This window comes from Myxocyprinus asiaticus, chromosome 28, assembly GCF_019703515.2.
Source record: "Myxocyprinus asiaticus isolate MX2 ecotype Aquarium Trade chromosome 28, UBuf_Myxa_2, whole genome shotgun sequence".
In the NCBI taxonomy this organism is placed as follows: Eukaryota; Metazoa; Chordata; class Actinopteri; order Cypriniformes; family Catostomidae; genus Myxocyprinus; species Myxocyprinus asiaticus.
In genome coordinates, this window is record NC_059371.1 from 8,403,488 (window position 1) to 8,429,087 (window position 25,600).

Sequence of the window (25,600 nt, forward strand, 5' to 3'; positions counted from 1 at the left end):
AGTGGTTCGAAAGTGTGAGTGCGAAGCGATCGTCTGTGCTCCACGATTGCTATCGGGTCCATGAATAACGTATAATGTGTGAGTAAGGACAGCCGATGGAGTTTCTGACTTTATTTTTTATTATAATATAAAACTGAATTATCATTGCTTGTTTTACATGAAAGCAATATATTTCTGTCCTATTTCCTTCACCTGGAGCTTTTATTTTGACAGGACAATGTACCACATCTGGTGAAATGCTGTCATCTCCTCCTTTTGCTTTATACTGTGCCGCATTTGTAGATTTGTATAATAACTTGGAATTGCATGAATGCTTAAACTTGCCATACTTTGATTTCACAATGTATCAATGCATGATTTATTGTGCAGCCCTGAAGAATTTTTAAAAGACTACTATTGCGATTTTTAACAAACTTAATGGCCAAATGAAAAGCACATTAAAATCATCAGTAAAATCATTGCAATTAAATTGTAAATATGCGATATTTCACCCAGCCCTAATGATCACTAGAAAACATACTCGTACATCTTTTTTGAGGAATAGACTAAAATCCAGACTGAACCCACACTCTGTAAAATTGAGGCAACAATCTGCATGCATTTGTTTAGTAAATTTAACAGGAAATACTATTAAGTAAGTGATATGAGTTTATTTCAGTTGAGAAAACCTATTTATATTGAGTTATTGTAGCATTTTTGTATTCATTTGTGGTGGAATGTTAAGTAAAACCAACATCAAAACTTATTTTCATGTTAATGAATAAAAAAACTTTTTTTTTTTAGATACAAACACACAGAGATACAAACTACAATGTTAAGTAAAACCAACAAAGATATTAATGTTCAAATAAATTAATATAAATAGTACTGTGGAGCAGGACGTGGTCGTGTGTCTGTCACTGGGGAGAGAGGAAGCGGTAAGGGACATCACCTGGTGATTGTTACCATTTAACACCTGTGTCTTGTTTCAGTGACGATGGAGACGGGCTTTAAAAGGCCGCCAGAGCAACAGACCGGCAGAGAGAGACCAGAGATGCTGTGTGTGCTCTGAAAAGCCAATACTTTGTTGTGAAGCTGAAAAGCAATTGTATTAACAGTTGACTCACATGGACTATGAAACCGGCTCCCGTGTCCTTCCTACTCTAACCTCTCTACAAGTACATCTACTGTAACTAAACTTTTTATTTTCAGATATGTTACAAATTTAGTAAAACCAACAGAAATATTGATGTTCATGTAAATGAATATATTAGATTTAAGTTCATCCAACTGAACTCTTTATTTTATGATACGGTAGACTGTCGATTAAAACCAACAAATATTATTTAATCTTAATAAATACTGTATATAAATATCCTTGCATTTAATCCTCATTATTTTTGCAGTGAACTTGTCCAGCTTCTCCACAAAGGTAGTTTCAAGACTGACTGTAGTTATCCTTTTAATTTCCCCATTAATCTGTCAGGAACATAAAATAAGATGAAAATGGAAAAGTGGAAAACAAATCAAATTCTACTTTTATTTCAATAAAGTTTAGGCCAACTTGTGCAATTGAAGGATTGTAACAAGTTCAAAAAGTCAGAATTGGGTAGATCCGTCAAGTGTCAACCTTTAAACAAGTTAACAAGCCAGCAGACATTCCAATACACAAGCCAAAGAATGTAATTTGAAAAACCAGGCTGAGGATCATAAATTGTCAAATAGGAGTCCTGGAAGGATACTTAGAATTGCTACTAATACCTCACAATGAATACTGTAATGCTGCCTTCATGTGCTATCGGAAATTATCCTACTTCCGAATTTAAGTGCTTTGTTGTCAGAAAGAAAAGGAAACATGAGGGACAGCAGTTTCATTCATGCATATTTCTTGGGAAACTCTTATTTTGACACCATAATAGATGTTAGTCTGCTTGCTTTGCTGACAATAATGGAATTTTGGTCAAATACATGCTATTTTCTGTGTAAAAAAAAAAATACAATTTGCATCAAATGGTTACTGATATACATAAATGTTTGTAACACAGCTATGGTGGAGGACTGTATGCCATTGAAGCGAGGCAGTTTTTTCGTGAACTGCAGAACATAACCATGTTTGACTGTGTTCAGCAACCAACTGGAAATGCCCAGAAGACTGTGCAATGAGTCTGCTTAACGTGCCAGGGTACAAGTTTGGCTCACTTGTGCTCACCGGGAGCTGAAGACTGCTCGCCCACAGGGAGTGTTCATACATTGTATAAGAAAGTGGGTTTTAGAAATGAGCTCACTTTTGTGTCTGTTTGAACACTCGAGCATGTGCAGTGAGGTGTGGCAACCTTATTAGAACGTGACAACTTTTTGGAACTGAGCCAACAACAACACAAACAGAAACACTGTCTGAAACAACTTCTCGATCCCAGCAATCGGCAGCGGGGAAAGCGAAGAAAACTCTGTGAGGACACTGAGACGTGGTCCGGGCCTTCTTCGGAGCCGAAGCGAACATATCCGTGGGCTCTGGTACTCACTTCATGGTGCTAACATAGTCAGGAACACTTGCTCTTCCCACTAGGAGCCTTTCTGCTGTGGCGGGTGCCTGAAAGCACAATTTTATGCCTTTGGCCATATGTGTTGAGGCCTAACCGCAGTGTCAGTCTCCACGACCGAGTCAGTTGCATTGTAGAGCCCCCTTGCCTCGGCAAGATGTTTGTGGCAGACCTCTGCCTTCCCTATCTAAGGAGGAAGCGGGAACCATGTGAACACTTCACGTAGGACTTTAATAACAGACAGCAGGCATCCGTCCTTACTGCCTGGCCACGCCCTCCTCCTCGTCACATACCCCCAATGCCCAATTCAGGCCGGGGAGTCATCCGGCCTTACTTACAAAGATAATTATTAATTATTAAAATCAATAGAACATTGATGAGAATCAACGTTAGCTTTTTCTAATCCTTTAAATCAACAATTATCAAAGATAATTGTTAACATCGATGAAACATTAATTAAAATTAACACTAGCTTATTGATCATTCAAATTCAACAATCATCAAAGATAATTATCAATTATCAAAAATCAATAGAATATTAATAAGGATTAATTTTGATGGGGCACCACCCTGGAATCAGGGACTAATAACCAGATAGTATAACAGTCTCAATATTAGATTGTTCTCTTAGGAAAATCGACATCCGAAGAATATCGATTTTCGGGGAAAAAAAACAATGAATGAAGGCTTGAATCCGAGCACTGACATCCCGTCAGCATGACACAGGTGTATGCAAAACAAACCAAAACACTTCTCTTTGTAATATAACAAAGTTTATTTATGCAGTAATATCAATTAATAATTAATACAATGCAGTCAATAAACTTCCAACTTCCAACTACAAACTAAACAGTGATATGATTAGATATGGAAATCAAAATAATCCTATAACATATGAGGGTGTGTGTGTGTGTGTGAGAGAGCGATTGTGTGTGTGTGTGTGTGTGTGTGTGTGTGTAAGGAGGGATGCACACAAAATGGCGGACGTGACTCTCGTGGAGAGTATGTCATGCGAGACTTCCAGCCAGAGAATATGGCTGCGAATGTGGGCGGAGAGAAACCAGTCAATGGTGTCTACCAGTTACCGAGTGTATCCGTTTGTACGATAGCTTAGGGACAAAGCTGAGCTTTATCACGAAGCTATCTACTAGCCAAAAATGTGTCCGAGAATGTTTGTGAGGGATCGCGCGTGCGCGCGTGTGTGTGTGTGGTTAGTACGAGAGAGAGAGAGAGAGAGAATAAAGTGATGGCCCCAAAGCCGGTTTCGCGATCGTGGGAGAGGAAGCAGCTGTTAGTTTATCACTCAGAGACGCGGTGGACGGCTCGTATACCGTCCCACGTTCTTTGATTCTTTAATGGATAAACTCAGTTTGCCGGTCTCACCTGCGATGGCGGAAATGCACAACAGTCCAATGTGGTTGGACCACAATACAGCAAATCAAATTCGTGATGATTAATACCCTGACTATTAATAATGAGCGGACATGGCAGTCCGTAAACTGTACAAGCAATAACCTTGGTACACAAGAATAACACACTATAATATTCTATCTCTGCCCAGACGTAAACCTCTCACTTGAATCGCATGAGGATGCAGAATGTGTGTTCATCCGTCCTTTAACTCAGACTCGGTTCCTCGAGGCTCGGGTGATGATGGGAGGCCGTTTCCTCGCTCTGTCGGCGGGCGGTACGGCTGCTGATTTTCGGCGGGCTGGCGGAGAAATCAGCGAAGTTGACTTGATTGAAGAGGGAAGAGAAATCTTTTTTGCAGGTAAACGGATGAAGATGCGGATTGCTCGGCGGTCTCCTTCGGATCCATTAGAGTGTTCGGTGGAACACAGAGTAATCTCAACTCGTCCAGCGAGATGGAGATTGTATGGCCACAGTTTCAAGTCAGACGTTACTTCCTTGTGCCACGAGGCTGCACCTGAGAGCAGCGATGAGCTGCATCTACACACGGCGAGCAAAGTTGCTGGAAGCAAATCCCGGAAGCATTTCAGAGGTATTTCTACTCCTGATGATGTCATGGTTGAAGTGCGTTCTGTTGTGTGCCTTATCCAATAGGAGTTGAGAGTTCGATCCTTTAATGAGCAAGGCTTCATGGGATTTGTAGTCTGTTTTGGACTCCCTTTGTTCGATTTTGGCGTGATTTTTATCAGTATAATTTATGACCTGATATGTGGGGGCCTGAGTTAGGTTTTATGACTGTGTTAGGCCTGTCTTTGTCTTCTATCTGAATACATGAGGCCCAACACCGTCCTGGCCCAATGCAGAATGCACACATTTAGACGGCTGCGTGCAACTCTCTTTCTCGAAATGGCAGGCTGATTGAGGCAACTCAGTGGCAGGCATCTGTCCTTACGGCCCAGCCACCCCTCCTCCTTGTCACAATGTTCTTAAATGTCAGCAACTGCTTCTTAGCTGCCTGGAACCACTCGGTGAAAGCCTAAATGGTGTCACCTGAGAGGCCCTGCTGTGACAGTGCATTACACAGCTCAGAGTCTGGACCATGCTCATCCATTTCCTTAAGTAGGTCAGCCTGGTAGGCCTGCAGCACTGCCATAGTGTGCAGAGCCAAACCAGCCTGGCCTGCAGCCACATAGGCCTTGCCCACAAGCATGGATGTTAGGCGCCGTGGTTTGGACGGAAACGCTGGTCTAGCTTTCCATCCTGGTCCAGACAATATCTGCAAAATGGCATCTTTAAAAAGACATTGTTAAGCAAATAGCTCTTTTAGTGCTTGTGAACACAGTAAAACAACACACACACACAAAAAAAAAAAAAAATCAACAGCATTATCAAACGCACAAGCTTGATAAAGGAAACTGAAGTCTCATCCAAGCACAACAGTTAAGTAGAAATAATCCACTCGTAGATTCGGGCATCCAGAGCATGAGAGACGTACTGAATTGCGACCATGAAGGAGAAAAATTTGATGTAATGACATTGTGCTCTCTCTTTTATGCCTGATGACAAGTGCAATATGCCAATAGATTGGTGTGATTGTTAAGGGCTTCAGAGATTGTCACTGCTAGGTGGAGTGCCCCACAGCGTCAGCAACTGAAGTCGAAGTGACCGACTTGATAGGAAACTGTTACTGACAGTAGTTGCTGTAGTAGTTATCTTATATGTTGATATTGTAGCGAAGATTCACAGGTCTGCATGTCATCCCATTACAGTTTTAAATATCTTCAGCTGTGGCTCTAATGAAATTGTGTTGGCCCAATTCATTTTTTAATGCTGGTTTTAGTGATTATATATATATATATATATATATATATATATATATATATATATATATATATATATATATATATCTTTTATTTATATATCTGAATGTTTAAATGTATGCTATTTGAATGCATATTACTGTATAATATATATATATATATATATATATATATATATATATATATATATATATATATAAAATGCTTTAGTTAATTTTTGACATGTAACTTCTATCTGGTACTGCTCCACATATCTGACTAAACATGGCCTAAATACCTGAGAGATTGCATCACTTGAATGAAGCACAGTACAATGCAGTGCAAATTGCTGTATATCCAGTCTTTTCAATCAGCCCATCTCTCTCTCCATGTTCCTTGTCTCTTGCCTTGGATTGTCTATTGTTTTCTTTGTTAGAAATAGGCTCCTGCTCCCTACTATCATTATGTTGATGCCCAAAGGTGAATAAACTTCAGCTAGTTGCTCATGAGAGTGTAACGACTTACAGACTAAGGAGTAATTGTATCTGCTAATATAATACTCTATAATATTTTGCAATCATTTTTAACCATTAATTAGTGAATCATCACCTAGAATCAACATACATAACCAGACAAGCAACTGATATGTTTTTCCGATTTTTTTCATATGTCAGATTCTGTTTGTTGCACATATTTATAATCTTCAAAGGCAAGGAGTGATTGGTCATTGTATGAAGATAAATAATAGAAAGAAAATATAATTAAAAATAAATAAATAAATAAAAAAATAATAATAATAATACTATATATATATATATATATATATATATATATATATATATATATATATATATATATATATATATATATATTATAACTATAAAATTAAAAAAAAGAAATTATATTTAAAACAAACTAAATTCTTGTTTTAGAAAAAAATACTGTAATACAGTGATTGCTGTATTTAAATGTATTTTATTTATTTTTTATTTTGAATATTATTTTATTTTATTTCTATTTATTTTATGTATAAGTTATTTATATTTTGTTTTATTAAAATTAATGGTCTTAATATATGCAAGTATACCTGTATATATACAGTATATATACTTTTTTTTCTGATATTACAAACCTTGACAGGTTTTGTGAGATTTGAATTAGTGAGTAAATGGAGGCTGTTTTAAAAAGCATTGCAGATAGACAGCTGTGATCATGGTTTTCCCAATCCATGACTCAAATCTATATGAAATACATGAGACAGACCTATGCAAGCCACCCGTCAAAACCAATGAAATTTAGCCTGTATATTTTTAAAGCTATTTTACAGAGTGTAGTCAGATTTCCTTTGTATCTGTTATGTCCCAGGATGTGTTTAATTTTTATATGCTTATTTACATCCAAAGATGTGTAGGCTGTCTATATAGAACATACTATATATCATTTATATATACAAATAATATATTGCATACTATTCTGCAACACTTTACTGTTACGTATTACTTATCTGTTTTTATATGATATACTGTACATTAAATTTTAAAACACTATATGATGTTTGTTTATAGTTCTCTACAGTATATACTATTCAGTTCTCTATACTAATATGCAATTTACGTGCATAAAATGGCATACATTTATAGTTCGTAAACACTGGTATGTACAGTATACCCATTTATTACTGAATATTTCATTTATTTCATTTTTAAGGTCATTGATATAGGGAAAGGGGCCATGCTGGGTAGCATTGGAAACAGATTTGAAAGCTTGAGTTCAGCAATATAATTTGGTCATATTTTTATGGGTTGTATTACTGGTTCACTCAGATTATTTCAAAATATCTACAGCTAACAGACCTTAGGCAAAACACATGGCTATATCATCTCGCCAAATGCTCATTTTATCTCAAATCCTCCTTAACTCTGACAATGAGTTTTGTTCTACAGAAACATATTTTGTGACCTCAAATAATCTCAAAATGACACCTTTAAAGTATAAATGTCTTGCAGAGGGATCCTCTGAAGATCTGTTCATGCTATGTCATGTAATGCTCAAAGAGGATGCATTCATTTGAAGTATTGGAAGAATTTGAAGCTGCTGTGGTGCTGGAAGCATTGTTCCTCTGTCAACTCTGTTGTGCCTTAATACAAAAGCACTTTCGTACTGATGGGTTTTGCACCACAGAACGGAACTTGTTTAAAAACATGCTAGCGCATTTTGCAAGGAAGCTTCATTTAGCGGGTTAATAAGACCTCAGATTCTTCTATATTTAGTCAAGCCAGTAGAAACCATGCTAAAAACCCCTGTGGCTGTCCCATTGCTCTTCTCTCGGCAGAACACGATTGGCACTTTTTTATAGCACAATGGCCTGAATAGGGAGATGAAATTAGAAAATGAATACTGCAGTATTGCTTGGATATTACACATCCTATACAAGCCGTTTGTTGTTGCAGAGCAGTATAATGCAAATAACACATTAAATGTAGTGTTTTGCTTGTAACACGGTTTTAAAAGATGTAGAACACTTATCTGGAATGTATTTCTTTAGGTGTTGTAACATATTTTATCTCACCTCCCTTTACAATAAAGTGTGCAGGTGCAATGGACAACATTCGTCTACTGATGAATCCCGCTATTTACATTGTGCAAAGCAAATCAATAAGGAAACAGCTGCATAAAAACAGCATCAGAGTCCTTCCTGCACAATTAAGCATCTCTAATCTAATATGGGACTTTGTGTTGGTGTTGCATGTCTATATTTGAGATATTTCCATACCCAATAGCAGCCTTCAAGTTGTGTGTGTTTGCTTGTATGAAATTGTATGAATTATTATTGTTTAGGTTAAGGACTTACAATTTTCATCTGGCAGACTAAAAAGCCCATAAACTTTCATTGGAGTAGGAACCATATCTGGGGACCAAAATATGGTGACTTTGGAATGGGCTCTTTTGAGATGGTCCAGTAAGCAACCACCTAGAACCACCACGAACACCCTTACAACCAACCAGCAATGCCCTAGAAACCACAGAGAACACCTTAGCAACCACATAGCAACACCATGGCAACCATCCACAACACCCAAGTATTATGGCAGCATGTTTTGCATGGGCAAACACTACTCATTTTTTCTTAAGAAACTGTACAAATCTACCATAGTTACATTTGGATTCATGCAACTGCATACATGTTTTTGTGCTTTTGTATGAGTGGATCCCCGAGCATGTGTCACATTGTTTGGGTAAATGCGTCAAGAATGACGTGTGAGTACAGAGTTTGAAAACAACTCCAAGGACATATTGAGTTTTCACAAAAGATTCTCAGAAGTAGTAGGAGGAGAGAGCAAGTTAAGAACAGTTTGAAGAACTGAATTAAATTACCTAACCATTTCAAGAGAACCAATGAATGCTTCTCAGATCTGCAGCTACTCACTGGACTATGCCAAAGACTCTGGACCTTCCTCTCTCCTCAAAAGAGGGCAGACAGAGAGAATGCTGTTTAAGGTGTAAGAACGCATTGCTTGTCATGATGTTCTGGACAGGCAGGGTTGGGGAGTAACGAAATACAAGTAACAGGAATACGTATTTAAAATACAAAATATAAGTAACTCTATTCCACTACAGTTACAATTTAAATCATTGGTATTTAGAATACAGTTACATTCAGAAAGTATTTTGATTACTGAAAAGATTACTTTGCATTTTATTGTAATTTGTTTCATTTAATATTTAGTCCTTTCAGATGGAAAACATTTATACATATAAATGATGCGATCCAAAGTGCATTTGAACAGCGGTGAAACACTTTCTTATGATGTGTTACATTCATACGAGCAGACAGAGAAGTAAGTCTGAAGTAAGTTTGGCGCAGAAGAAACAGAAATAAACCTTGGGTAAATTGTCAGCTTTACGCTAAGCTAAAATGCTATTTCTAGCCATTTTACATGCACATGTTACCAGACACGATCATATTTTTTATCAAGAAAATTCACGTTGGATCATAATTTCTATTTTTCTGGTAAGACCTTTGATATTAGGGCAAAAATCATATTCTTGATAATAATTTTTGTATTGTTTTCCTGTAAAAATATCTAATAATTCTTAAAACAAGATCAATTTGATTTATCTTGTTTTAGAAACAACACTGCATAAGATATTTAGGTTTTTCAGAGAATGTATTTTTAACATGTGTATTTTGTCTTACTGTGCTGGCAGAGTTTTTATAGTCAAAACAAGTGAAAAAATCTACCAGTGCTGAAGAAGTAATCTAAAGTATTTAGAATACGTTACTGACCTTGAGTAATCTAACGAAATATGTTTCAAATTACATTTTACAGCATGTATTCTGTGATCTGTAGTGGAATACATTTCAAAAGTAACCCTCCCAACCCTGTGGACAGGTATGATGTGAACATTTCAAAAGAAAAATAATGGAATCAAAGACTAAAGTGCTGATATTAGTAAAAGAAAATAAATAAATAAATAAATAAATAAATAAAGGTAAAGAAATATGACATAATAGACATGATGACCATGATGACATTATTACATAAAAACATTTCAGTTTGGATTATTGCAGGTAATTAGGTAATTGACTGATCTTTCAGTTTTACACTTTGCAGAGGAGAAAATAAATGAAAGGGTTTAAACCCTTTGTACAAATAATACAAATATAAAAAAAATACTTTATAAATTAGTTCTTGGCTCAAACTACACTGATCAGCCACAACATTAAAATCACTGACAGGTGAAGTGAATAACATTTATTATTTCTTTACAGTGGCACCTGTCAAGGGGTGGGATATATTAGGCAGCAAGTGAACAGTCAGTTCTTGAATTTCATGTGTTGGAAGCAGGAAAAATGGGCAAGCATAAGGATCTGAGCGACTTTGACAAGGGCCAAATTGTGATGGCTAGACGACTGGGTCAGAGCATCTCAAAAATGGCACATCTTGTGGGGTGTTCCCAGTATACAGTGGTTAGTACCTACCAAAAGTGGTCCAAGGAAGGATAACCGGTGAACCAGCGACAGGGTCATGGGCACCCAAGGCTCACTGATGCGCGTGGGGAGAGTAGGCTAGCACGTCTGGTCCGATCCCACAGAAGAGCTACTGTAGCAGAAATTGCTGAAAAACTTAATGCTGGCCATGACAGGTGTCAGAACACACAGTGCATCGCAGCTTGCTGAACATGGGGCTGCGTAGCCGCAGACTGGTCAGAGTGCCCATGCTGACCCCTGCTCACTGCTGAAAGTGCCTACAATGGACATGTGAGCGTCAGAACTGGACCATCGAGCAATGGAAGAAGGTGGCTTGGTCTGATGAATCACATTTTCTTTTAGATCATGTGGATGGTCGGGTGCATGTGCATTGTTTACCTGGGGAAGAGATGGCAGCAGGATGCACCATGGGAAGAAGACAGGCCTGTGGAGGCAGTGTGTTGCTCTGGGCAATGTACTGCTGTGAAACCTTGGGTCCTGGCATTCATGTGGATGTTACTTTGACACGTACAACCTAACTAAAGATTGTTGCAGACCACGTACACCCCTTCATGGCAATGGTATTCTCTGATGGCAGTGGTCTCTTTCAGCAGGATAATGTGCCCTGCCACACTGCAAAAATTGTTAAGGAATGGTCTGAGGAACATGACAAAGAGTTCAAGGTGTTGACTTGGCCGCCAAATTTCCCAGATCTCAATCCGATTGAGCATCTATGGGAAGTTCCCATTGTTTGGGAACTTATTTACTTTAAATTAATTTTCTCCCAGCTGTATTATTAAAGAACACAATTTATTGCACTGTATAACATTTGGAAAATTAAGTGATTGTCACTTAACTTTGCACATAATATAATATTATATAATAATTGTAAAAAAATAATCCTGTAAAAAAACAGTAAACTACTGGCAGCTGTGGATACCAGCATTATACTGTAAAAATATGGTGTGTTACCATTCCTGAAATTAACAGATAGATACTGTTTTTGACAGCTATAGTAAACAACTGCAATTTAGCAGCATATTGCTGTTAAATTTCATACTGTCTACTGTTGTTGAAATTAACAGCTATGTTTCCAGCATGCACTGCTGCATGAAGAATTTACTTAGATTTTTTACTATTTGCTGGTTTATTTTGACATTGTTTTTGTTGTAGTCTAAGTTACTTGTATTTTAATGTTCAGCTTTTTCTTTTTTACATAAAAGTATGTTTGTTAATTGTCACCATTGTTGTGTTTTGTATGCCGAGAGTTGATTTCTTTGTGTGTCTTGATAACAACTCCTGTTATGCTGTAAGTTCATCAAAAACATCAAACATTCAGTTTGCTGATATCATTTTGCTGAAATAACCTTTACTGTTTTTGCTTTTATGTTTTTATGTGTAATGCATCACTATTGCCACATATAGTGCCATTTGCAAGGTAGGATCAGATATTCAGTCTGACCTCAGGTTTTGTCTTCCAAGTAGCACAGTGCAACAACTTGTGTTTTATTTAAACATAAATTGACTGGCTGGAAGAACATAATATAATAATAAAGAAGGTCCAAGGTGCCAGCTCAAGAGAACATTAATCACCATAATGGTGACTTCAAACAAAACAACAACACAAAATAAAACTAAGACTTCTATTAAGCCAGAATATTTTTTTATTTTTATTTTTATTTTATTTTATTTTTTTGTAGCCCCAGTGCATTGCCAAAACATACATACTTATTCAAGGGCAAAGGCTTATGGGTATTTCACCATTATAACCCACAATGCAGTGCTATACTGTTATTTTACTGTGTACAGGTTGTTGTTGTTGTTGTTTGTTCTTTCATAAAAAATACACTGTTTAATCCTGGCAAAATTGTACATTTAATATGTATATTGCTTCAAAGGTTGATTTTTTTTTTTTTATTTGACTGCTCATTAGACAGACAAGTGAAGGCTGATGTGAGATGATAAAAAACAGAGGTGTTGGTCAGAAACATCATGAACACTAACCATGTGCCACAAACAAAAAATTTCATGGGGGGGGGGGGGGGATATAAGTTTCAAAATGTCACTATAGCTTTCACCAAGATGATATCATGATTTTAAATGTTCATTTTCCCCTAATACCTTGCATGGAACAGCTATTTACGTAAAACTAGTCACTTCACAGTGAGCCTGCTCTTGATCTCCCAGAATGCAACATTTTTAACAGCAAACTACTGTATTTAAGAATCACAGTAGATTGCTGTAGGAATTTGACCGTAAATTTACAGCAATTTTTTACAGTATAATATAATATAATATAATACAATGCAATGCAATGTAAAGTAATATAATATACAGTCAATACTGAGGTCTAATTCTGAATTTAAAATAAACAACAGTTTTACATAAGCATTTTAAATAAATCATTGAGCAATGTTTGCAATACTTATATGCTATTGTATGTTTGCTTTCCTGATTTTATAAAAGTTGTCAGCCAGTTACAAAACTCAACAATGGTGACAATCAATAAACATTGTAGATAAAATAAATACATAAATAAATAAAATACAGATAATGATTGTGATTCTACAAGACAGCACTGCCACTTTACAGTAATTTCCTGGCCCTGATCACTGCACAGTCAATATATAGATTATAGTTGCCTTTTATTTGCAATAATTTGTAGGACAACTACTGTAAAATATACTATGAAAGTCTGGCAACTAGTAGCCAGGAATGTACTGCAAACTCACACTGACATTTATTTATTTATTTATTTTTACAGTGTAGATAGACAGACAGACAGACAGGAAGACAGACAGAGAGACGGACAGACAGACGGACAGACAGACAGATAGACAGATAGATAGATAGATAGATAGATAGATAGATAGATAGATAGATAGATAGATAGATAGACTGGTTGAGCTCAAGTGGGTATGTTATTCTCCTGGTTTCAGAACTGTGGACAGCTCCCAATATTTCCCTGGCTTTTTGCCTAAAGTCACGCAAAATTCACCAACGCTCTCCAAAAAGCGCGTCTGTCTCCTCTCTCTCAATCACTTTCACGATTAAAGATATTCTTGTGTCATGTGGCGTCAAAGGCTTAAAGGCAGCTAATTGTTGCACTTTTCCCCTAAAACAGTAGCAACTGACGATGGGAATCTGTGACGCGCGTCTGGGGTTCATGTTTATGTCTGTCGGGTTTCCGATTGGGCGACGTGTAGATGTGTGACGAGTATCCGCGCGCCATGGGCGGGAATAGGCATGTTTATAAACCACAGGACGCGCGCGCCGTGGGCGGGAAGACTGGACTGAGAACTTAGCGATTCGAGAGAGAGAGAAAGCGAGGAGAAAGCGAGAGGACGCGCGGCTGTGGCTGACTGGAGCTCGTGGAGGAGGCGCGGCTTCCACTGCCCCTCCACCTAAACAGCTGTATGGACGACCACCTCAGCCTCCTCCACTCGCCTCCGCCTCCCTCGACCAAGCACCGGGCCGCCAACCTTGTGAACCACGGCTACACGGAAAGCGAGCCAGACACTATGACAATTGTTGCTTGCGACAACATGCTGGAGGAGTCGGCGGCGCTGCCCGGGCACCACTACGAGCAAGACCACGAGTGTTGCGAGAGAGTTGTCGTCAACATCTCAGGCTTGCGCTTCGAGACGCAGCTCAAAACCCTCCAACAGTTCCCAGAGACTTTACTCGGAGACCCTAAGAAGAGAATGCGCTACTTCGACCCTCTTAGAAACGAGTATTTCTTTGACAGAAACCGCCCGAGCTTTGATGCCATTTTGTATTACTACCAGTCAGGGGGGCGCATACGGAGACCTGTGAACGTCCCCATTGACATCTTCTCTGAAGAGATACGCTTCTACGAACTCGGGGAGGAAGCCATGGAGAAATTTAGAGAGGATGAGGGCTTTATAAAGGAGGAAGAGCGCCCTTTGCCCACCCATGAATTTCAGCGACAAGTGTGGCTGCTCTTCGAGTATCCCGAGAGCTCTGGTCCAGCCAGGGGCATCGCTATAGTCTCCGTTTTGGTCATTTTAATATCAATCGTCATCTTTTGTCTGGAAACGTTGCCCGAGTTTCGGGACGACAAAGACCCGACTACGGTCGCTCCCCTTATGAACGGAACTCTCCCGTACTTCACGAGTCCCTTCTCTGACCCGTTCTTCGTCGTCGAGACTCTTTGCATCATTTGGTTTTCGTTTGAACTGCTGGTCAGGTTCTTCGCGTGCCCCAGCAAAGCCACGTTCTCCAAAAACATCATGAACATCATTGACATCGTGGCTATCATACCGTATTTCATCACTTTGGGGACCGAGCTCGCAGAAAGGCAAGGCAACGGCCAACAGGCGATGTCTTTGGCCATTCTCCGGGTCATCAGACTAGTCCGAGTGTTCCGCATTTTCAAACTATCGCGGCACTCGAAAGGTCTCCAGATTTTGGGGCAGACTCTGAAAGCCAGCATGAGAGAGCTGGGACTGTTGATTTTCTTTCTGTTCATTGGGGTCATCCTGTTCTCTAGCGCCGTCTACTTCGCCGAGGCGGACGATCCCGACTCGGGCTTCAACAGCATCCCTGATGCGTTCTGGTGGGCGGTGGTAACCATGACGACGGTGGGATACGGCGACATGCACCCCGTCACCATAGGGGGCAAAATCGTCGGCTCTCTGTGCGCGATTGCGGGCGTGCTGACGATCGCGTTACCGGTGCCAGTTATCGTGTCCAATTTCAACTACTTTTACCACCGAGAGACTGAGGGCGAGGATCAGGCTCAGTACCTCCACATCGGCAGCTGTCAGCCGTTGTCCTCCTCCCAGGAGCTGAAGAAGACGCGTAGCACGTCTTCGCTCAGCAAGTCGGAATACATGGTCATTGAAGAGGGCATCAACAGCGCGTTCAAAGCGCCAAACTTCCCCGCTCAGAACAACCAAAACTGCGTGAACATTAAAAAGATGTTCACAGATGTGTAGAGCGCGTAAAGCTTTCCAACCGTGACGTGTAAAGTCTGCCCAAAGGCAACGCTGTAGGCTACTGTAGGTTAATGTCATGACAGTCAAGCGCTGAGTGTGTCGACCCTCCATTTCCACGATCGAGGAAATTATTAGATGTTTTTACGCGCCGGTCTCATGCGGTGTTTCGATCAAACCATTGTACCAATGCCACTATTTCAAGCTATGTAGGCTACTGTCTTTAGGGTGCATTCATTCATGTAGGCAATATGTGAAATCAGTATATCGTCGATGACGATTGCGATTGGCATGGCATTACGCAGCCTACTTTGACATCAAATTGAGAACTTGGGAATGGGGAGGAAGGGGAAAAAATGCAATGAAAGAAGCGTTAGCCTATTTAAAGGTGTTATGTATTTTCTTACACCAATACGAGTGGTGTTCAGATAGCATATCACTTATAGTTGGAATAAGTATCTTAAATAGTGACTTTTGTGTGTGTGTGTGCTTCTATTGTGTGTGTTGTTGTCTCGTCAAGAGCCTTTTCCATATCAACCATGCAAGATGCATACGATGCTAAATGTGAACTTTTTGTGCGACAATTCGTGCAGACTTCGAAGATCTACAGATCAAGCACAAATGCGAAGGATTTTTAATGCTTTTTAATCGCTGGAGTGCGAGACAAAAGGGAAGGGAAAGATCAGAGACTGAAAGCGCTTTCGACTGGATACTTCTAACCACGTAGAAGTGATGCAGTTTCCATAGTAACGATGGGTTCCTCGTTAACCCGCCTTTGTTGCCATGGCATCCTTATTTTTTGGGTTCCACAGAAATCCGTCAGAATGTTTTGGAAGTCTGGCTGAAGATTCGACACAAGTGACCTCGCTACCTTATTGGATTCTTTAAACTGGTGAAAGTGGAACCACAGGACCACCACAGCATGATCCATATTAAGAAATTCTTCTGGGGCATCATCAAAAATCCCCAACTATTACGCCACACTCTGGGAAAAAGTGCAATATATGTGGAAGTTTCATCACTTGAATTTTTATAGACATTAACACTGTCCAACAGGCATAGACAGGAGTAAAATATGAATGGGTGTGAAGCAGCGCCTGCCAATACACTGATCGTCCACAAGGGGCTGCTCTATCTACACCAAATGCTTGGAGAATGGATGGACATCTCGCCTTGTCTTAAAAAACAGGTGAATACTGCACCACATATCTCTTCTCAGTTAGCTAAAATTATGAAAAAGTTCATAAAGGATAATTAGTCCAAAATAGTATGCGCACATCTACACTAAAAAAATAAATAAATAAATAAATAAAAAAAATAAAAATAAAAAAACGGTTTCTTTTTATTGATTAATGATGGAGAGCCCACCTTGAACATTTTTCCATATCAAATATATTCCCCCCACTTAAGGGGGCCTTTAGCCCCAGCAACAGGGGGGCTTTTTACCCCAAATACTATCCTTTCACTTACTGGACAGTTATTGAAACATTTTTGATTTTATCACCTTGAACAGAACTGAAAATAATTTATTATTATTATTATTATTATTATTATTATTTTCTCAAAATAAATGTGATACATGTTTTGCCCGTCATATCCATCAAGCATATTTTGTTTTGCATGTGTCTTGCAGGACTTCTTAGCATTTATTGCCCCACCTAAGATCACCTTGAGTTGACATTGATTTGAAGAGTGAACATGCCACAACTATCAAAGTGCTGCCTCCTTGTGGCTCACAATATTCCAATGATCTTCTCCATATTTAACGCATGAGTGTCTGAAATAAGATCAGAAACTTTCATTCTGCTATAGGCCTACCTCATTTATTAGGTGTTAGTGGTTAACCCATATTAAAGATTATGATTGCTAAATATTTCAAAACGTCCAAGAATTTACAAAGGTCAGAATTTTAAAATGATGAGAGGGTCATTACTGTAACTGGATGAAATACGTAAGGGGACATTTGTCACTATATACTAATGAAATGTAATGCTGCTAAAATAAGTGCATGTGCTCTACACTTTTTTAAAAATCATTTAAAATTTATGGCAAAAATAAATAAATATATAAGGCAACTGTGGTTGCCAGACATTCACTGTAAAAAATAGTGACCATGTTTCAGGCATTATCTGATGTCATTTTGGTCCCTGTATATTTCACAGCTCAGTAGCATATATATCATATGACATAATGTTAATAACGCAACCTACAGGTACTACAAACATCTGATTTGGTCTTTTAAATGTACAGGTAACCACCATAGTAACACAGGTGGTAAAACAAAATACCACATGATGACTTAAATTTTATCAAGAGTTGCCCATCCGGAAGCAATGATGTATAAACACAAAACACCATCAGGGTACTACACATGACACTAAAATATTGCAATAAACATTAACTAAACAAAATAAAATATACATCACTGATTTCAGAAATAAAAAGAAACAAAGCATATTTCAATCAAATAGAATTAAATACGACAGGTCTCTCATGGACTTCTGGGAATGCCCAATTATGTTTTTTTCACCACAATTTTAAAAATAATTTGCCGTAAGAAAACACGTGTATTGTCTTGTTGTACAATATAAATTTCACTTTTAACAACAAAACATACTTTTCACTTCTAAGAACAATTTTTACAATATTTACCAAAAAAATTACATGTATTGTCTTGTTAAATAAATTATAACTTTACAGTGTGCATGGTAAGGTTAACCAGTTTAACAGTTTTCTTTTTTCTTTTGCATTTTTACATACTTTTTCTGTTAAAATGATATTTTTTACAGTGTATCATTGCTGTCTGAATAACAGGGCTTTTTAGACAGGAAAAATCCTAAACATACACCAAATGTTCAGAAAATGTATACCTCTCTATATTTCTACAAAACAGACCAAAATTAAAATTAAATAAATGATCAACTGAAAATTAAGAATTACAGACAAAGAGAATGGATACTTCTTAAATTGCAATCGGCATGCTTTTTTTTTTTTTTTTTTTTTTTTGCTAAAATTATAAGATTTAGAAAGTTTTAAAATGCAGTTTTCATTCATGCTAAGCAAGGCAAGTGAAATGCCTTGTAAAAGCTTGTGTACGCTGTTAAGGACTTCTGTAAGCCTCTCAAAGGATAAACAACCTACTGAAAGTCACAAAGCAAGCTGCTGAACATGTTGCACTTCAGCTCTGACATGTCATTGACATATCAGACTGAAATGTTTCAGCCTGTAATAAATGGCTTTAAAATGCTCCCACTCCCACAAGCCCAGTTTACTTTTTGGGTGTAAATGTCTGCTGGCCGTTTTCTCTTTCTTTTCTTTTCTTTTTTTATTTATTTATTTTTTGGTGTCAGTGACATTAATACTTTGATTAAACAGATCAAGTAAGTTAAAAGGAATCTTCCGTGTTGAATACAAATTAAGCTCAATCAACAGCATTTGTGGCATAATGTTGATTACCACAAAAATTCATTTTGACTCATCCCTCCTTTTCTTTAAAAAAAAAAAAAAAAAGTAAAAATGGAGGTTACAGTGAAGAACTTACAATAGAAGTCAATGGGGCCAATTTTTGAAGTGTTTTAAAAGCAGAAATGTGACACATACGTTTTTATAAAAGCACTTAAATTCATTCTTCTTTAAAACTCATGTATTATTTGAGCTGTAGAGTTGCTTATATGGACATTTTTACAGTCTTTTTACGGTTTGTTTACATTACATCGTCATGGCAACGAAGTTGTAAATTGCCTATAACTTTACACAGAAAAGGTTAGTAAGTGATTTTATCACTCTAAAATCAGGTTAACACATATATCCTTTATGTCTTGTGGCTAAACATTTGAAACAGTGAGTATTTTAACGTTCAAAAACTGGCCACATTCACTTCAGTTGTAAGTCCCTCACTGTAACCTCCATTTTAGCTTTTTATTTTTTTTTTTAAGGAGTGACGAGTCAAACCACATTTTTGTGGTAATCAATATTTGCCAAAAATGCTGTCAATTGAGCTTAACTTGGATTGAACACGGAATATTCGATTAACTTAAAGGATGCGACAAAAGGCGTGGCTCTATAAACTGTTATGTCATCTGACTAAAATGTCAGATACATACAGAACTGTGCAAAAGTTTTAGGAACTTGAGAAAAATTTTGCATAGTGATGCTGTCTTCAAAAATACAAAGTCCAGTAAACATAAAAAAAGCTAAATCAATATTTTGTGTGACAACCTTTGCCTTCATAACAGCACCAATTCTCCTAGGTACACCTGGACACAGTACAGTACTTCCGTAGCTAAAATGAAAAGAGTCCAGAGAACAAAATGAATGTTTTGATTGTCTGTGCAGCTTTTACCATACTCAATTATGACACATATACAAAGGGGTAGTTCACTCAAAAATCTAAATTCTCTCATTATTTACTCACCCTCATCATGATATCCCATGTGTGAATGACTTTCTTTCTTCACTAGAACACATTGCTCAGTAGAAGCTCAGTAGGTCCTTAAAATGTAAGTGAATGGAGATTTCTCTTTTGTAGCTCCAAAAATCACAGACAGTCAGCAAAAACGTCATCCATATGACACCAGCTGTTAAATTAATGTCTTCTAAAGCAACACGATCACTTTTGGTGCGAAAAAGATAAATATTTAAGTACTTTTTTTTAACTCTAAATCATGCTTCCGGTCAGCAGCGGTATGCGTGTGTAACGTAATCGCATTGGCATTTGAGAATGACAAATGCTGAACAGTAGCTTGGCTGGTTTTGGTTTAGATCTGTTTTTATCTATTTCTTTACTCACAATGGTGCGTTTGTGTGCTTATCCTGGATTTCTCAACCGACGTGAGATTACGTCTGTATCATGCTAACACGAATACGTCACACCAGAGACCGCTTGAACTCCGCCCTCTCGTGAAGCTTACCGGAAGTGTTTGATTATAGTTAAAAAGTACTTAAATATTAATCTTATTGCTTTAGAAGACATTCATTTAACAGGTGGAGTCGTGTAGATGACGTTTGTTCTGACTGTCTGTGATTTTCGGAGCTTCAAAAATCGAATCACCATCCACTTGCATTTTAAGGACCTACTGAGCTAAGATATTTTTCTTCAAATGTGTTCTGGTGAAGAGGGAAAGTCATACACACCTGGGATATCATGAGGGTGAGTAAATAATGAGAGAATTTTCATTTTTTGGTGTACTAACCCATTAAACGCAGAGAAATAAGCAAATAGCTATACATCTTATCTTCTGCAACATTGCGCATGTCATTGCAAGGAATCTAGGACAAGCTGAATTTCTTGGGGAGCAATAGAGAGCTCTTCTGCACAGCTGCATCCACAAGCAGCTCCTGTCTGTCTAGTTCTAGTGGCTACTTGTAATTTTAGCCAATCTCGTGCCTTCTGCACACACTTTACCCTTTACAGTTTCCTCTGAACTTGAATGCATCCTATGCGACTGTCTTTTTTGACCAGTGTAGCCTCAGAGGGATTTCTGTGCTTTTAAAAGGCTTTGCTGCTTTTGCCTTCCACATTGCATAATAGACCTAAATGAAAGCCCTCCTTATTCAGGACAAGCAAGATCTACTTCCTGTTTTTAGGTCAGTTCCACAGACAGTGAAGAAATAATGTGTAGACTGGGGTTCATTCTCAGTTATTGATAAATGTTTGATAGTTTCCTAATAAAAAGTTGGCAAACAGGAGATTTGCTGGTAACACTTTGCATTAATGTTCCCTTTGTTAGGGGTTTGTTTAATGTATTATAAGTCATATACAAATACATAAAAAAAGAAGTGATATGTAGTTATAACAACATGAATAAAAAGGGCAACATGCAGCACTTGCCAAATAGTGAGCATCTGAATGTGTTATAAATGCTTGATACTTACACTTTTTAATTTAAATAGACTATTATAGTGAGATTTAAAGGAGGGAGTATATCATTTTGCTAGAGTCCGTCTTGTGTTTATGCTAAGTACTGTAATAGACTGTACTGTACTGTCTTGACTGTCGTGACTTTTGTTGTCACTTTCCTTGTCACATTGATGTCAAAAGAATGGTACCCCGAGTCCTGTCCCAACTTACCTAGTCCTAGTTACCTAAAGTCCTCTGCAAAAACAATGAATGCTCATTCATAGCAAATATCATATAATAAAGCCAGGTGACCATTAAACCATACTGAATTTTATGTACAAAGGTTTCTAATGTTGGTAACTCACTATTTAATGCTTCATATGTGTCCACTTTACATTAAGGTACATTTTCATAGTTTATTAATGTTGAATAAGTGATATTAAGCATTTATAACATGTGAGGTAAACTCACCCACAATTCGGCAAGTATTGCATGACGGCATTTTTTTTATTATTATTTATTTGCATTTTTTTTTGCATGACTTTCTCCCCAATTTGGAATGCCCAATTCCCAATGCGCTCTAAGTCCTCGTAGTGGCGTAGTGACTCACCTCAATCCGGGTGGCGGAGGATGAATCTCAGTTGCCTCTGCATCTGAGAACATCAATCCGCGCATCTTATCACGTGGCTTGTTGAGCGCGTTACTGCGGAGACATAGTGTGTGTGGAGGCTTCACCCTATTCTCTGCGGCATCCACGCACAACTCACCACGCTCCCCACCAAGAGCAAACCACTAATCGGGACCACAATAAGGTTACCCCATGTGACTCTACCACTCCCTAGCAACTGGGCCAGTTTGGTTGCTTAGGAGACCTGGTTGGAGTCACTCAGCACGCCCTGAATTCGAACTCACAACTCCAGGGGTGATAGTCAGCGTCAATACTCGCTGAGCTACCCAGGCCCCCTCGCATGACGCCCTTTTTATGCATGTTGTTATAAACACATATCAATGATTAATAATGCATTTGTAAATGAATAATTAACTATTAATAAACCACTTCATAAGTCCTTAACAAACGGAACATTAATGTAAAGTATTGCTGATTTTCTATACAATTAGTGGTGCCTGCTAAATCATGCATCACTATCACTACTGCTCATAGGGTTAGGAATTTAAAGTAGAAAAATCCATAATACGTCCTGTATTGTTTGTGCTACTGAGATGATTATATAATACCTCAGTTATGTGGCATATTGAGAAGATGCATGCTATTACATTTCTAAGCAATCTGACTTATGATCAGTCTTTTTTCAGAGGATGATAAAATGGGCTAAAAATCTCATAGAAGTACATTAAAGAAGTGACATGAGCAACATCTAGGGACTAAAATATCATAAAGACTTGGAAGTGGGCCAGTAAGGAATGATGTAAAGTAACCTAACAACCACCCAGAACACCCTAGCAACCACATAGCAACGCAAAAACAACCACTCAACAGCCTAGCAATGCCCTAACATCGGCAAGCACTCTACATGATTACAAGTGATTACTTACATGGTTACTACAAACTATTCTACAGTTTTCATGCATTGTTGTTTTGTTTTTGTTTTGTTTGTTTTTTTCAACAGCAATGAGAAAGGAGAAGACAAATTATGCTTTAAAGGAGTTACTGTAAATGTCTTGAGGCCGGATTGCCTGTGTGGACCCCAGCTTGCCAAATGTAGGAGCTTGTGGACTGTTCCCTTCTCCTCCATACTAATAGGAGGAGGTGCCTTCCAAAAATCCCACCCTAAACAGCCTCCAGGCCCTGTTTCCTCCTAGCTAGGCAGCCCCTGCGCACCACTTGCCTTTTCTGTGTTCTGTATTCTGTCTCTTTACCAAAAGAAGATGGACTCCTGTGTCCATGTGCTGTTTTTGCTGCTAAATGTAAGTCTCTAAAAAGGAGAGTTCATCCAAAAATGAAAATTCTGTCATTATTTTCTCACCCTCATGTTGTCCCAAACCCATATGGCTTTCTTTCTTCTCACAAAAAGAGATGTTAGGCAGATTGTAATCCTCAGTCATCATTCACGTTCACTGAATAGAAAAAAGATGCATTGAAAGTTTGTGGTGACTGAGACTCTGAGAAAGATTCTGCCTAACATCTATTTTTGTGTTCCACGGAAGAAAGTCAGACGGGACTGGAATAATATGAGGGTGAGGAAATGATCACAGATTTGACATTTTTGGGTAATTTTCCCTTTAACTCAACATAAGTGCTCCTACTCAGCCCTCTCTGGAGGGTTGTGCTAGTTAAGCTAGATCCATCAGTTGTCATGTGTCGTCAGGCTGTGATATCGTCTTTGACGTTGCTGTATAAACTGATAGTCATAAACGTGATTGCTTTCTTGTCATCTTTGAGTGGTGTTGGGTTATTTGTCTCTTTTGCTGGTGCATCTGTTTGTGTGTCGCATCACATATCATATACATATGGAATATTCTGTCACATTGCAATGACAGAAAGGCGGTTGTGTTGTGTTGATGCAATGTTCTAACTCTTGCAACATGGTGAAAAGGAAAATTAAAGTAATAAAAAAAAAGTTCTGGTTTCAATACAATTTAAGCTCCATTGACAGCATTTGTAGCATGATGTTGATTACCACAAATAAATAATTTTGAATCATCTCTCATTTATTAAAAATAATAATAATGCAGTTACAGTGAGGCACTTACAATGGAAGTTAATGAGGCCAGTTTATAAACACTAAAAAGCACATTGTTTCAAAAGTATAGCTACAAGACACAAGCGTTATATATGTTAACATGATTTTAGTGTGATACAGTTGCTTACTAACCTTTACTGTGTAACGTTATGTGATGAGGAGGAGGGCATCTGCTGGTTCCCGCCTCCTCCTTGCCCATCCTTTACCCGTTACACTGGTGCCGAAACCCAGGAAGCAGGAGGAGGGAACCGACAGAACAGTCAACATAACTTTAATGACATAAAAGAACTTAAAGAAACATAAACACACACACACACACACACACACACACACACACACACACAGTGGCCGTGTGTGTCTCTCTCTCGAACTGGCACGCCTGGCTCGTCTTTATCCCCCTGCCGGCTGATTACAACAATTCAGTGCCGTGCGTGCGTCGTCACGGCCCGGCCACGCCCTCCTCCTTGTCACACATTATCCAAAATTACAACTTCATAGCCACGACGATGTAACGCCGGTAAACCCTAAAAACAATTTTAGCACACTAAATCATTTATGGATGCTGCACAGTGATTTACACAGTAGGTGAACTGGTGTTTCTTGTCATACCTATTAGTACAGTGTGGATTTAAACTATAAGTAGGTCCATTTAAGCATCACTATGATGCAATGACAGGATGCAGAATTACAATAGCAATCAAATAAATACCAATGTAAGCATCACTGAAAACCTTAATTCAAAGTCATATGCAAAAAGAAAAAAAAAGAAGAGTGGAAATAAACAACATACACAGTAAAAAGTGTGGTCACGACTCATGGGAAAAAATACAGCAACTTTGCCTTTATTTTGTCGTTCAGTGTGCCTTTGAAAAAGCCAGGCATAAAACTGCAGTGGCCCAGTTGCATGACCATCAAATACTGCAGAGAGTCTCTTTGGAGTCCAAGGACAGGACGATTTGAGTATGCACATATAGTTCTCACCTTAAAGGCTCCAAAGCACCATACTGTTTAGCACTGTGATGGTTTTGTTTCACATATCAATAAGAACATTTTCCTATGGACTTCTCAGTGAATAATGAAGAGCTCATCATGTAGTGATATACAGTACTGTTAATACCACTAATGTGAAAAGAGGGACACCACGTACGCTTACGACTTCAGGATATGAGTCGCCAATACTAAATAATGATGATGACAGATCAGTGAAGAAATCATGTATGGTTATTTTAAAACTGAAAAAAAAAAAAAAAAAGATTTCAAAAAGAATGGATTGCCAGAAGGTTTAGTACAGGATAAAATTCCCTTTATTAATTAGGGAGTGTTTCGTTTCGTTAAGATAAAACTCGCTTTGTAAATCCCAGAGCTAATCTTAAAGGGATTGTTCACCCAAAAATGACAATT

At 38.1% G+C, this 25,600-nt stretch overlaps 1 protein-coding gene across 1 annotated transcript; it reads left to right on the plus strand.

The window, feature by feature from the left end:
- Nucleotides 1–13,512: 13,512 nt before the first annotated feature.
- Nucleotides 13,513–24,125, plus strand: LOC127418915 (potassium voltage-gated channel subfamily A member 3-like). Its single transcript, XM_051659832.1, has 2 exons — nucleotides 13,513–16,847; nucleotides 23,126–24,125. Exon 1 carries the CDS (start codon nucleotides 14,117–14,119, stop codon nucleotides 15,659–15,661), a length of 1,545 nt encoding a protein of 514 aa, XP_051515792.1. The 5' UTR covers nucleotides 13,513–14,116; the 3' UTR covers nucleotides 15,662–16,847; nucleotides 23,126–24,125.
- Nucleotides 24,126–25,600: the final 1,475 nt, after the last annotated feature.

Coding starts and splice junctions, on each gene's coding strand:
- LOC127418915 (XM_051659832.1), top strand. CDS start 14,117: ATGGACGACCACCTCAGCCTCCTCCACTCGCCTCCGCCTCCCTCGACC.